General features: G+C 31.0%; 1 protein-coding gene across 5 annotated transcripts in view; it reads right to left on the minus strand.

The window, feature by feature from the left end:
* Positions 1-432: 432 nt before the first annotated feature.
* The window catches only part of Mef2 (myocyte enhancer factor 2), a 68772-nt gene continuing 53594 nt past the window's right edge, over positions 433-15610 (minus strand). For 4 of the 5 annotated variants that reach the window (XM_083081962.1, XM_083081964.1, XM_083081963.1 and 1 more), the window contains exons 2-8: positions 10816-10932; positions 10115-10318; positions 8984-9142; positions 7992-8127; positions 7641-7894; positions 7015-7199; positions 433-6211 (exon numbers count right to left, since the gene is read on the minus strand). In XM_083081962.1, coding sequence (XP_082938088.1) covers positions 5776-6211; positions 7015-7199; positions 7641-7894; positions 7992-8127; positions 8984-9142; positions 10115-10318; positions 10816-10869 — 1428 coding nt within the window. In that variant the 5' untranslated portion in view covers positions 10870-10932 and the 3' untranslated portion in view covers positions 433-5775. The remainder of the gene's footprint in view (positions 6212-7014; positions 7200-7640; positions 7895-7991; positions 8128-8983; positions 9143-10114; positions 10319-10815; positions 10933-15610) is intronic. The other variant, XM_083081965.1, reaches the window with a different exon arrangement.

Consider the following 15610-nt stretch of genomic DNA (forward strand, 5'->3'; position numbering starts at 1 on the left):
ATTGATGTAAAACACAGCGAAATTCTAACATGTTAACAATGTTATACAGTTAGTTGAGAAAAAAATTACTCGAATGATATTTAGCATTATGTATTAACAAGCAACATTTCTATGATAAAAAACTAATCGAGTAAGCGTGTAATGTTACATATGTCAAATTAGAAAAATATCGCACAAGTTCTCGACGATACAAATAATCGCGAAATAAATCCATAGCGGATGCATGCGAACAACTATTACGATTTCACGAGAAACAATTTCAACGATTTCTCTCTCTTGTTAAAGTATAAATAATAATAATAATAATACATAATAGTATACAAAATGAATTCATATCCTCTACACGTAGACAAATTACAAGTCGAGCGTTAAAAAAAGCTACATAGGTGGACATATATGTGGAATAATACTAAAATAAAATACTGCCAAATGTAAAAACCAAGTAAAATGTATATATTCTATGGGCAACATCGTAATAATCATATTCATTATGCTGATACACTGAAATAACCACAATGTGTATGTGTTTTACAATGTTGTATGTATGTTGTGTGATGTACACAGAGCGTTATCAAATAATCATTATTTATCGCTAACTCTGAGACGATGATGATTATACTGACCACAATAATAGGCGATATGGTAGCATGGTCATACAGATTCGATAATAATAAACGTATAACAATAACTAGGTAAAATGTCGAGCACCAAGGATATATAACGTACAAATGAGGAGATTGTTTAATTCCGCCTCCTTTCACGAGAGTGTTTAACGCACACTCAAGTACTATTTGTGTCTGGCATTGAATGTGCATAAAAGGAGATAAAGTATGTCTTGAAAAGATTTTAGCACATGAAATATCTCTCAATGGCTTCGTACTTATGTAACAAACTTGGCAAACATCATTAATTATTATTATTACAAACATAAACCGAGTCTTTGTCTTGTAACGTTTTGTAAGTATTTCTTTTCCTCAAATATTCTCTAGTACGATATACTCTCTACTTAAAACGTAAAATCGGTATTCTCTTAATTAGTCAGTTACGATGGCACTATATGAATTACTTTCCTTTATTCTCGCAATTATCAGCTAACATAACGCACGACTATAATATTGTGTGTATGTCATTACTCTCTATTACATATTATATAATAATTTTTATACATATATATCCACATATGCATACATTCCAGTATGCACGATGCAAATCTGTTGTGTATGCGTGTACATGTGTGTGTTTGTATATGTGTAAATATACATTTTCGGTTAAAATTTATACATTGTACAATGTGTAACTGCGGTTTGAAATTATTAATCGTAATAGTACGATACGCAATTTGAGGAATTGTTAAACACAACCTCTCTTTTTTAAACTGTATTATACAAATATATGTGTATATGCTACATAATAATAATGTTTAAAGTATGTCTCCCTTTCCCCTTTCTTTCTCCCGATCACACATACTTTATCTGTTTACAGAGTGCATTTCAAAACTAAGCGAGAAAAAATCAACATGATAACAATACGTTAAAAAATATATATGTAAAAGATCCTATAACTTTTGGTGTAATTATGTACGTATCAAACAGGCTATACCGTTTTCGTGTATAGTTTCAAAATGCACAAATACAGATAGTAACAGTAAAATGACGTTATTGTTATGACGTTTAAAAATGTGATGCTACTTGGCTTTACAGATATGTCCAATACTTAAACCTGTATTAAACTCTTAATCGTACATATATATATATATATATATATATATATATATATATATATATATATATATGTATGTATATATATATTTATTTATTTATTTGTGGTGACAACAGTTGTGGCTAGTACATATACATTTTATATTTTATTTACTACATTGTTACAGTGATTTCTGGTACTTGTGCCATGTGCATTGCAATTCGATTATTTGCGAACATTTGCCTAAAGCCTATGATGGCTTTGCTCCAAAACAATCTTAGCTTACGTTGCAATATAAAACGTCTAATCATCCGTAGATCTCGTTTATCTTACGCGCATGGCTTCTCTAACGATGGTCCATTTCGTTCACAGCGTTCCAACAATTTCAATAGTCTCTGAGTTTTTAACTACAATAATTATCATTATTTTTTTTACGTATTGAATATCCGTCAAAATCTTGAGGCACAACTATACGATCGTAATTCACGTAACTAAAGAGTATTTAGAATATACAATGTATCATAATCTTTCATAGATAATAGATATACAAATTAATATAATTTTATACAAATGAACAATGCTTTAAATTATCCAAATATGCCAAGTAAAAAAAAAACTTACTTAGGAAAATACAGTTTCTTGAATCACCGGGAAAATTTACCGGGTAAATTTCTTTTAAAATTGTTTACAACATATTTCTTTTTCATTATATGTTCCAAATGACTTTAAAATAGTTTCGAAATATTTATAAGTCAGATACAATCACAGGGTTTTTTTAATCTTTTTTTAATCTTTCTATTCTGTAACGTTGATAACAATATATCTTTCGTCATTAGTTGTGCCGATCAAGACGAATACATCTTTAATTACATCAACGTATTTTTTTTCTCACAGATATATATATATATGTATATATATATGTATATATATATATATATATATATATATATATATATATATATATATAACTTACATGTATTCCATATTAAAAATATACATTGAAGTGTACGTACATGTACTTAACGTACATTTAACAAATTGCCTATTCCTTATGGGTTTCGCTATGCATCATCTTATTACTGTATGTTATGATAAAATAGATCAGATAGCACATATAAATCTTGCATATAAAGTACTGCTCATGCTTTTCACATCACACTGCGACTGTTATACAAGTGTTGACGTTGGAACATCCAAATGATCTTATTGTTAGATGGACTATTATGCAGAAAGATCGTATCAGTTTCAATATCACAATAGGGCATTTTGGAGAAAGAATTAACAAGTTTTAGATTCTCGTGTAGCGTTCCGTCGAGATAATTTAAATTACATTTTGTGTGAGATAAATACAGAGAAATTTTAATATTAAATGCGATATGCCAATACAAAACTGAAATTTTAACATTTTTTATCTTTATATCTAAAGTTAAAAAAAAACGCCACAATAGAGAATATAATATTCCTGACAAAATGTTAAGAAACTGCATTTAACCATGTTCCCATTTAATATATTAATCAAATGCATGTCATTTAAATGTAATATCAAGTTTTAAAATATAAATTTATTTGCAAGCATTTAATGTGAATCAAGTATATGTGATTATCTTTTTTGTAATATATGAATAGAATATATTATAATTAAATATCAATTAAATATAATAAATTTTGTGTCAATAGGAAAAGTTTAATAACTAGTGGAGACATTAATATATGTATATATATATCTTTAATACATTAAATTTTACTTCTTTGTTATGAAAAATAACAATTTCTTTATATTTTTTTTATTTGATAAAAAAGTGAGTTGGCTAAGAGATTGCACTTTGTGATCATTTTAAAAATTCGTGATTAAAATTAGTGACTATACGTATTACGCTTTCCGCATACCGATTATTCGTACAGTCATATGAAACATTTCTAATATGCGTTAATAAAGAAAATGAATATATCGAGGGTTATATGTATATCACTGTACAACCTTCGATTACAATACAGAGGTTGCCTTCCCATGCTATTTGTCAAAAAGTCACATTATAAAGCTTACAACATCATATATTGTTTTCTCATATTATGTATATATATATATGTCGCACTTAAGTAGAGTTTATTATTTTCAAGACTTTATTAACAAATTGTACTGCATATACGATTTGGGAAAGCATCCTAACAGGAGGGCCACAAATGGTGCCAGGCACTATTCATTCATATACCTGCGTATTCCATTAGTATGTTAATTACAATAATTTATCAAATACAACTCTCGAGAGAGAGAGAGCAATTCTCACCAGGATACATCCTGAGATTGTAAAACATACATTGAAACCATCTTGACACATTTTCATTTCACTGATTTTTAGGAAGAAGATAATTCTATGTCATTACACAATTGCAACCCTGTTTTGCCAAATATTAAGTTTACGGTTGTATTAGCCAAAAAGCTATTGAGTCTTTCTGATATGAAAAGAATAATCTCTTTCATGATAAATTCTTGTATATCACAGAACAGATTTGTATGCGATGAAAAATTTCTTTGTTCTTAAACAAATCGTTCCATGTTTTATATATGGTTAATTTTTTTGTGAAAAACTTTGTTTATATTAAAAAAAAACTACGAGTTACATAAAATTGATCAAATATACACATAAACCATTTTATAAACCATTTTTATTTTTGTAGAGATATAATTTCGGTTTCCATAAAAATTTACGATTAAAGTTATTAATATTAGTATCACTCAATCCTCCTTACAATAAGTTTTGTTTAATCACATTTTTTAATACATGGCATATAAACTCTCATTTATACATTTTTAGGCTTTAAGGGTTGCAAAGTTCTTACAAGCTTTCTTCCTCCACAATTTTTCTTTATACAAATGTGCAAAATACTTGTGGAAAATGTATATAACGTGTGATATATGTACATACATACATACATACATACATACATATATATATATATATATATATATATATGTATATGTATATATGTATGTATATATATCTGTATGCGCGCTGTGTGTATATCTTTTTTTATTAATCAACACTATATATAATATGCCTATCTATCTATCTCGTATTACCTCATAACTCAATATATATTAATTTCGAATCTTGTTCTATAGAATATCATGAATAATTTGAGTACAGCAGCCAATTTCCACATGTTTGGAAAGTTAGCCATAAACTGTTAATAAATTCACGTCAGCAGTAAAATCAACTGATTGATTAATAAAAAGAGAAATAAAAATTTAAATGTTATAAAAATTTAAAAATGAAATAAAATATAAAATCATTTCAATATAAGTTTTATGATCAAATAAAAAATAGGGAAGAGAGAGCTTGCTACATTAAGCATATCTTCCTCAAATTATTTAAAAAAATAAACAATTGTTGCATAAATATGGTACATTATTGTATAATTTTACAATGATCATATATTAACAGATTATGGCATAGATTCTGACTACTATACCGTAAAAAACAACAACGAATTATAATGATAAAAGTTTTCTGGTCTTTATAAATCTTACACTACGTGCAGATTTCTTCACAAGCTCTTTTAGATTCTCAGAATTACACTTTCAGAAATTTCACAATTGGGTACTGCGTTATTCTCTAAAACATACTGTTTCCCTTCGCATAGATTTTCATACGATAAGCATCGTTGGACATAATGCCATATCGCGAAAGTTATTACGAATTTTATGACATATATACAAACAACACTTCATATTATATACATGAAAATATATATATATATGTATCTATCATATATATATAATATATATATATAAAGTTTCAACATTATGGCACCTTATTTTCTTTTTTTTTCTCTTCAAATAAATGTATATTCTGTGTGTGTCGGCTTCAAAATATAAACAGATTTTTTCACTCCGCGCTAACTATGGCGGGGAAACATACCATCCCCACAACTATCGTTATCGCGATAGTACATATGTCTCAAATACGTTTTAAAAGGAGTTTGTTTTTAATTATACTGGAACTCACAAGCACTATATATGCCGTTGTACGTCGAGGAGGTATCAAACAACTGATGAGTGCAACAATTCAATCGACATTAAGTCGCCCAACCCTCCGTGATTCTCGAGCGTTTCATGAGCGGTCCGTTCTCGTAGTCGGAACTATTCCCTCCGTTTCCGCCGCCACCGCTAGAATGGTTCGTTCTAATGTCACCAACCGTACCACTACCCGGGGATGTCGGCGTTATGCTACCCGCATGGGACGGAGGTGGATTACTACTCGGTCTGCTCGATACTAAGTTCAGTGTTTGAGGGCCCCCCGGATGGGACACGTGATGCGGCGGCGGGGCACCGGTACTGGACGAAGGGCCAACGTTCAAGCTCGTATGATGTACATTGCTAGGTCCGCCATTGCCGCTATTACCTCCATGCGGATCTCTGGGTGGACTTATCGGTTCACTTTTTATCTTTACGGGTAATGGCGATGTGGATGGTGGTGGTGTACTGCTTGATACAGCTAGGTGAGGAAGACCACTGTAATGTCGAAAAAGTTTTGTAATATTAAGAAAACAAGAAACACAATAAATGCTTAGAATTTAAAAATGAAAGTGTTGTATGCGAATGCTCTTGTAATATAATAATCTAAACGAGCAGAAGCTGTAATCCTGATTTTGTTTTCTAATATTACATTTACTTGTGATTATGTTGATAAAGTCTAAATGAAATTACTCAAACAATGATGCAAATCATGAAAATGTACCTTTGATAAAATGTATGCATTGCGAAATAACAATTTTTAATTTAACCATGCAAACAACATAAATATTTATAAATGAAAATGAATATACCCAACACTCACAATGTAATGTATGATATGTCAAACTATAGCACCGAAAAAAAACTATAACGCTCCAGTAGTTGAGATATGTCATTATTCTTTATCAGCAATAAATAGAATAAAGCATATGAATATTATTCCATTAAACAATATATAATATAAATTAAAAATAAAAATAAGCAAGGAGGAAAAAAACAGATTATATAATATATAAAGAATTATAAAAATAATAATGAGAAAAAAGAAGATAATAATGAGAAAAAAGAATGCTAAATCTGAATTTATTGAATGTTTATTGTAATATACGTAGATATGTATCTTTTATATATTTAAATTTATTTTATTTAATCTATATTTAAATATGTATAATATTTTATATATACTTTTCATCTCTAAAATCATCATCATATATCAACTATGAAGAAAATAACTATTAAAAGTCATACCAACTGGATATATAGTTTTTTTTCCACAACAATAATTATGAAATATGATTTACCTGATGCTGGACATGGTGGCTGCCGAATACATTGATAAGTCATCAACGTACCTCTGATGAGACCATGCAAGGCTCCCGAGATCCGAAGAGTAGTCTGTTGGTCCAAAACTAGAGTATCCGGCTGGTACTGTTGGTGTTTGTAACGCTACCACTGGTGTATTCAATGCGGATTGTGTATGGGCATTCTGAAAGTAAATAAAGGTGCAATTTATCATAAATTTAAAAGTTTACCAGCTAAAACATAAAGAATTTCTTTTCTTATTTTAAATATATCATTGAGATAAGAGAGAATTATTTCTTTAATTGCTTCTTTTAAAATTTAATTCCCAATTTTGTATCTTTATTTTAAATTAAACAAATATCTTTTTAATTCATACATAGAAAAATTTGAATACTTACGAAACAAAAGATGAAATATGCTTCTCAAAAATCAAATTAATTCTGTTTGAAAATCTCTTAATTTTAATTATTAGTAACAGAATACTAATCGTATAACGTTAAAATTAGGAAATTTTTAAAAAGTAGAATTGATTAGTTTTTTTTGGCTTCTGAGATGTTCATATTACGATTAAGCTATCATTATTTATGTAGCATTCATTTAAAACTAATAATAGCAAGACAATTACATCGTAATTAGTGTCTTCGGAGAGAGGTTGTGTGAGCGGTGTTGGTATAACCACTCGAAGGTTAGCCCTGTGAGGATGGGGCGGTGGTGGTGGCAGTTGCGGGGGTTGCGGCGAATGCCTAGGCGGATTGCTGCCTTTATTTCCGCTACCTCCGCCGACCCCGAGCGATGGCGTAGGTCCTGGACTAGACGAACCATCCACTGGTGACGCTGACTGATAACCGTTGCTCATGTCCAACATTCCTCCCGGATACGCTATATAGTGAAGAATTATACATGTTAGATGTACAAATTTGACGCGGAAAGTCAGGAATTTGCTCCCTTTCGGCTTTCTGTCTCTAATTAAAGCTACCTGGATCCGTCTCGGACGATGACGGACGTGGAGAGATGCTGGTATGTGCCATCTGTGGACTAGATCCAAGGAGAGATTCGCCGTAACTGTTCACTGGTACAGATACCGGTAGCGTGTAATTCGATTGTCCCATTGTCTGCAATCACAACCGACATAATGTAAATTAATAATACTTGCAGCAAAGATAGATACAAGCACTACTGGGAGCAGTTTATAGCAAATTTGCAATTTGCTAATGAGTACCGTTTTGCTACAACTTTATATAACATAATGAAATATGTATGTACATATAAATTCATATCCAATTCTTTTTTTAGGTATAGCAATACAAAAATGAAAATATAAAGATAATTATAAAGTATATAAAGATAATTAAGTATAAGCAATTAAGTAATAAAAACAATTTTTATATTTTTGAATACTTTAATATATATAATAATATACTTTATTTATTTATTTTCAACTATAACTTTTTAATTTTATTATATGTGTATACTTTAAATAATAAAACGCTTAATAATTATTTTAATATTTGTTACGTACACACACAAAAACTTGTTATGAGAAGTTGGAAAATGATATTTTTTCTTATCATATGTCTTATTTTTCTCTGTAGAAAAATGAGTACAAAAATAAATCCCAAACCGCATTTAAAAGAATCGATTTATACCCTATATATATATGACAGACCGTAATAAAATGTTAAATAAATGATATATTCACATGTCAGTCATTTGGATAAAAATGAATTTAAAAAATTAACTTGTTTGGATGATCCTAATATAAATGGAATCAAATGAGAGTTTAATATTTCTGATGCGACATTTTGAGATCGTTATATAAAAAGATTCAAATACTAATCTTTCTTTTTGTAATATAAAAATATTGGCGTCGTTCGCCATGCATCGCGAGTTTTATATAATAAGAGGAGAAAAATAACTTTTGCATAGATATATAAATTTTCCGACTGACATTTGGAACTTGATATTTACCCTGCTGCCATTGTGTTGATGCCTCTGCATCATCATCTGAAATTCTTCGTCGATCTTGGTGTATTTGGCCTCGGTACGCGGGGTAAGATTGTATTCGATTGCGTCAGGTTCCGGGCTCTCCGGAGACATGGCACCCTTATGCTCCTTCTTGTTGAGCGCCTGCAAGTGTCAGCAGACAGGTTCACGTGACCACACCGCCCGAGGGCACTCAACCTTCACATGCACATTAATTTAACACCAAGCACGCGTGTGCGCGTGCTTTTCTTATTCCATACCCGGTTTATCCAACGCAATTATGTTCGTGCAAGAAAGAAGAAAAAAAACGAGATCGCATCTCGCTCTCTCATCAAAACGAGACTGTATCCAATAAATGTAATACGCACAAGACGCATGATTATTTAAAATGGCAATTCCTTGTAAGATTTGTTAACGTTTAAAAAATCTCAAGTAAAATTTAGAAAAAAATATATGCTAAGAAACCAATTATCTTAAGAAAAGTGTTTGATCATTCAACATTACTTTAAGTTAATCTAAAATAGCAACTTAATTTGTATGCCCGAACCTACGATGTAACATGGTAATTACATACTATATTTTTTAAAAACATTGCATATTTTACATTTTCTTTCAATTATCGATTTAAAAAAATATCTTGATATCTAAATAGAACAAATTATAAATCTTAAATCAAATTATATATATGTGTTTGTGTAAAACTCACTTACAAGTGTTTAAAATTGGTCTCATCTATTTGTATTCTTTAAAATTGAATTTTTATTAAATTTCTCGAAAGAACTCTAAAAAATTTGCAAGAGTATATAGTCCAAATATATATTTATATATATTTATATATTTTAACGCATTGACACACAATTGACAATTTTTTCATGTTTACTTTTATGATTCAAATGCTTTTAATATACCCCGTATATTCGATATCATTGCATATCTATGATCTTGACATATCATAGAAACACAATCGCAAACATTTCCTTAATCGGCATTTTAACGAAATGATGTATTTCACGAAAAATTAGCGTTGACTGGCAATGTCTTTTGGCGTGGACTCGATTCACGTTGGCGCGCATCCTCATTTCGTCCTGAGAATCCGTAACGGATAAATGGACTCACCTCGATGATATTCTTGTTGGTGAGGGACTCGTGGGGTTCGTTGTACTCGGTGTACTTGAGGAGAACCTTGTCCATGTCGGTGCTCGCATACTGGTACAGCTTGTTGCTCGAACTGAAGATAATCAGCGCAATCTCGCAGTCGCACAGTACCGATAATTCGTACGCCTTCTTCATCACGCCGAATTTCCTCTTGTTAAAGGTCACCTGTCGCATTTAAAAGGAGAGAGGGACGCATTGAAGGTGAACTTCAGCAAGATCTTAAGCTATCAAGACTATTAAAAAGGTAGACCGCATGCGGCGAATACTTCACATTTGTGATCATTAATTTATTCCTCATCGTCTTAATTGCCTAATCAGTCATGTTACATAAGATTGTATCAATAAGTATGAAAAATTCGTCTCGGGAGTATATTTATTTTTAAAAAAATGTACATATTTATAGAAAATATACATATAATTTTGTACATTTTATTCAAAACTGATATTATATTTTGTTATTTATGTATGTCTATTTCATGTAAAAAAGTGAAAAAGTTGTATTAAAAAGTCTATTTAAAATATTGATATACATGTATGATAATGGAATCCTTTTAACATTTCTTTATAAAAATCAAACGCAAAAGATCTTTACAGTTTATATCTACTTACAACTAGCAATAATTGCATTAACTAAATAAAGGGCATTTATTGTCTAGAATTACCTGACGGTTCCGTTCGTCCGTGATACGTGAAATCTGAATCTTTTTTCGACCCATTGTGACACCACGTTTTGGATAAGAGGCAAGTCTTTAAAGTCACTGGATGGAATCTTAAGAACACTGTAACAGAAAAAGAAATATTCATTGAGAATTTGAGACTATAAAGTTTTAATTTACAATAAATTATATATATAATATAATAAACAAAATAAAACTTTTACTTTTTTTGTGCAATTTTTCTGCTATATTCATAGAGCAAAAAGAATACATCATCACAATATATCTAAAATAATAAATAAAATACGGCGTCAACTTTTTATTTAAATGCACAGTTCGAAAATAATGTATAAAGATCTGGACGAGCAATATTTTTTTTTGAAGGAAAAAGTTACATCAGCCGATAGAGAGCTGGTTTTAAAACAAATCTCGCTGCCGGCTTCTGGATTTAACGCGTTTCACGCATAACGCGAGCGTTATGGGTGAAAATAATAAGCACGATAATAAGACAAACACGACAGTGCGGAGAGCGACAGAACTGGACCGCGCTTTAAAACCTAATATTCAATGGAAACTCTCTCGCGCGCGCGTGTCACTTTCATATATCGATTCCGGTGCCGTGCGTACGAGAGAACAAGTTCGCAAAGCGCCGCGTGTGCTTCAGAGCCCACGGACCGGCAAACAAAGTGTCGAATCGTTTACCACTGCGAGATTGCGGCTTTCAAGCGGAATAAAAGGGAACGATGTCATGTGCAACGTTGCGTTGTGTACATGTGTGTCTGTGTGTGAGACAGAATGTGTTTTCAATTGGAATTGATAATTGAGCAGTACAGAAAAGCGAGCTAATTCGTGTGCAACTGTAAATTTTTAACTAACGTAGTGTAAATTAAAATAAATGTAACGTCTCTTTATTTCGCAGCATTCTGCTTGAGCGAGAGAGAAAATATTTATCTTGAAAAAAAACTCACGCTATAAGAAAATTAGTTTTAGCGAGATAATAATTAAGGTCAGATATTGTAGAAAAAATTCTCAAGATAAGAATAGGTTTTTACAAAGAAGGAGGAGACGCCTCAAGTATCGAGAGCTAGAACTTCGCACTTTAAACTATGTATGAGGCACTTAAATAAAAAAAAATTTATGAAAAACTCATTTTTAATATTATTTGTTTTCCAAGCAGTAGAATTTTAATTGCATTTAACACTCTCCTTCCGTTGAAGTTTTAGTCGCTATACATTTAAGTATAATAAGTGTTTTAATTTCAATATTTTTAATCTAAGTATACCAAATTGATCATTTAATTATTGTCAATATAAAAAATATTATTAATAAACTTGTGAAACTTGATCAAAACTTGATTACTCTGATCTATAAATTTTACATTCTTGTAATTACTGTCTCTTTCTCACTATTTGACATCAAATTGTTAACTCCATCAATTTTCGATGCATCATGTAAAAGACGAGACATTGATATTATTATTGCAATGTATTCTCCAAAATCGCAATGATAAGCAATCGAAAATGTTGATAAATGAAAAGATATGGCTCTGCAATATATTACTTTATTATATAATACTATATAAATACGGGACTATATGAGATATATAAGATATGCGGTGTAAAATTAGACACAAGTGTGACCGAATTAAATGTTTCGGGCCCACAAATAAATCGCTAGTGTTGATGGGGAGGGAAACTAATTTAAATCGATGAGTGTTTTTAAGAGCGAAAAATAAACTCTGTGGGTCAACGAATTCGCACATCGCGGATATAAGTCGTGATATCAACTCTTTCCACATGCATGTTTTTTCTTTCTTTTTTTTTTGACAATTTAAATTTTAATTAATTTGATTCTTTTTAGATAAGTATATCTCATCAAAGAACATAGCTTTGAGATTCACTAAAAAAAGTGAAAAATTTATATATCAAGACTCTTTAGAGACTTATTAAATAAATATAGACTTATATTCAATAAATATTAAATGGATTGAATATAAAAAGATGTTTAAAGTCTCATTAATCGCTTGCTTTACTATCCGTGATAACTCGTTTTGCAGATACGCATATAAAAATGTTATTCTGAGAGATAACGAGATAATTAAATTTTCTCGTGAAACTAACAATAAATAACACGAAAAAGGTAGAACAAGAAGAATATAATAAGTAGAATATTCCCAAAAAATATAAGTCTAACTTAAATTACTATTCCTTGAGAATCTGATGCCAAATCTCTTCTAAAGAAAACCATTGAGAAACATCATATATCACAACTTTCGAAACTTCAAAATATCTTAACTTCAAATTTAAATTTCAAATTAATTTATTCTAAGACTTATTCTACTAAATTTTAAATTAATTTATTCTATTTTCATTCTACTAAAATCTCTTTCGAATTAATATTATTTATTCGCTTCTGAAGCTTAATTTGCGAGAAGCCCACAACTTCCGATATTTTCACTAAAAATATAAAAAAATTATCTGTCTCGTGTTTTCATTCTGTATAAGAATTTATAGGAGAAATATGATTTGAAAAGCTTCTCTCTTTCGTCGAGTCGTTCATGCGAACTGTCGAAAGAGCCCGAGGCAACGCGTATCATCTCGTGGCGGCAGTATCGAATTAAAAAGAGCTTATCTTTCCTCCCGCGACGTAAAACGATACAGCGACGCGTAAGAGAATCAACGAGGCGAAAAGTTTCGCGAGGAGCAACCCGCAAAAATTCGGCGCGCTAGTCGACAATGATTCACTGCGTGTTATTCAAATTGTTTTCGTTGGAATCTTGCCCGTAACAAGTGCGCGAGGATGCGAAATGTACCGAAACACTCGTCGCGTCTGCAATCTTATTATCGGCAATTGACACGACAAACGCGCGACGTTTGTTCATCTTTGACACGCACGATTATTAATTCATTTGCGAATGGCAAAGTTGCACACATGCATGAACCCAATATTTTTTTCCAAAAAAGAAAAAACTTCAATCCTACGCCGCCACCACGTTTATTAGCGGTCATTTATTGCGTCATAATAACATATTTTTGATGAAACGTGAAATTTAAAAATGTCAGAGTCGACAGAGCTGTATGGAGCTATATCGCATTTTAAAAATAAAAATGGGTCGAATGGAACAGTGTGTCAGAGCTAACGAAATTTACTTAACGCGTTACGAAATAACTTTATATTTAATATCGAAGATGTATGGATTTTGGATGAAAAATAAAAAGCAGGCCATGAACCCGATTCCGTTCTTTAAGTGATTAAAATGGAAGTGGCGCTTATCAGTCAAAATTTTTAATTAAAATGTCGGGAAAAAATGGTGACGTTTAAATATATTTGCGTTAAAAGAAGTCTATTAATATCTTTTAAAGAATTTAATCAAAATGTACACGTGAATAATAAGACGTCCACAATTTATTGCGATCATAAAGAGAGATATTTCAAGGAAAATAAATAACTGCGATTTTGTATATTATAAATGAGATAAAATCAATTTTCTTCCTACAATGTTCGTAAAGCACTGGCGCTTAAATAATTAAAGTAATTAGAGGAGCCTCTGTATTCTCGTATACGCAGTATGCTACGATCGGCAGTGACGTCAGCTGAGAAATAGAAAGCGATTCCTTTATCTCTTGCAACCATATGCCGTATTGAAGTAGATAGCGTTAATTGCTTCGATCCATCGCTAACGCGGTGAAAATGTAACGGTGAAATGCGATTCCTTCCCCTCTGTTCCTCCAACCCCCAAGAGAAAAGCTCGTAGGCGCCTTACTCGATGATTTATAATACTTGGCCGACGTAATTCCTAGATTTGAATCAAAGAGATTTTATATCTCTATTCAGTTTGTTTCGTTGCAGACTTCCAAGAATTCATGTTACAAATAGTTATTGTTATTAAAAACGGGTCAATTCACGAAGAATTTAAGCAAAAATATCGACAATATGAAATTTTACATCTTACAAATTCAATTTTTTACTCTATTTTGCGTAATGACTCGCTATTTGTATAATATTATTCGATTACAAGGCTAATTTTCGGAGCACATTTATCGTAATAGATACATATAAGAAGGCATTTTAAATACGAGAATCCATATTTTTTCCTATCGAAATTAGATTTATGAGAAAAATTCGACGGGCAAACAACGCGTGTCTCTTGACGAAGGAGGCGATTATTACTCCAGTGCCATTACCGTGTCCTGAATATGTAACACGGTACCTACTGTGTCCTAAATGCGAAATACACGATCGATGCGGCAGGTACATTCCTATATACATATAGGCTGCTCGAAACTTTCTCTCTTTTAATAGTTGAAGACGTCCCTTGTGTCCCGTTTAAAACAAACGGCATAATTACGCACAATTAACGAGACAAAAATTTGAGTAAGGATTCCCTGAGACACATGTGTACAATCACATATAAAACAACGAAAATTAAAGTTTATCGAATTAAGATTATTATAAAACTACTGTAACTTTATATGTCATAAATATATTTCATTTTCAATTAAAATAGAACGATTAGCATTCCAAATGCCAAGTGTATACGACTAAAATGTGCATAATAAATTTAAAAACGCCCGCTATTTTTTATGCATATTTTATTTTACACGTGATAGAAACATATAAAATTGATGAGAGTTTATTAGAGATTTTATATGTATATCGAAATATATTTGCACACTCTGCATTGTTGATGTTTTTGACAAAACGAGACCTCTTGTGATATTCAAAACATATGCAAAATGAATGCTCGAGAATCAAAGTAAGACAACTCTGCGATATTATGTAGAGATTCGACTTATTATCT

The sequence above is a fragment of the Camponotus vicinus genome, unplaced genomic scaffold, assembly GCF_025532165.1.
Source record: "Camponotus vicinus isolate PSW18456_S1 unplaced genomic scaffold, iyCamVici1.0 SCAF_11, whole genome shotgun sequence".
NCBI lineage: Eukaryota > Metazoa > Arthropoda > Insecta > Hymenoptera > Formicidae > Camponotus > Camponotus vicinus.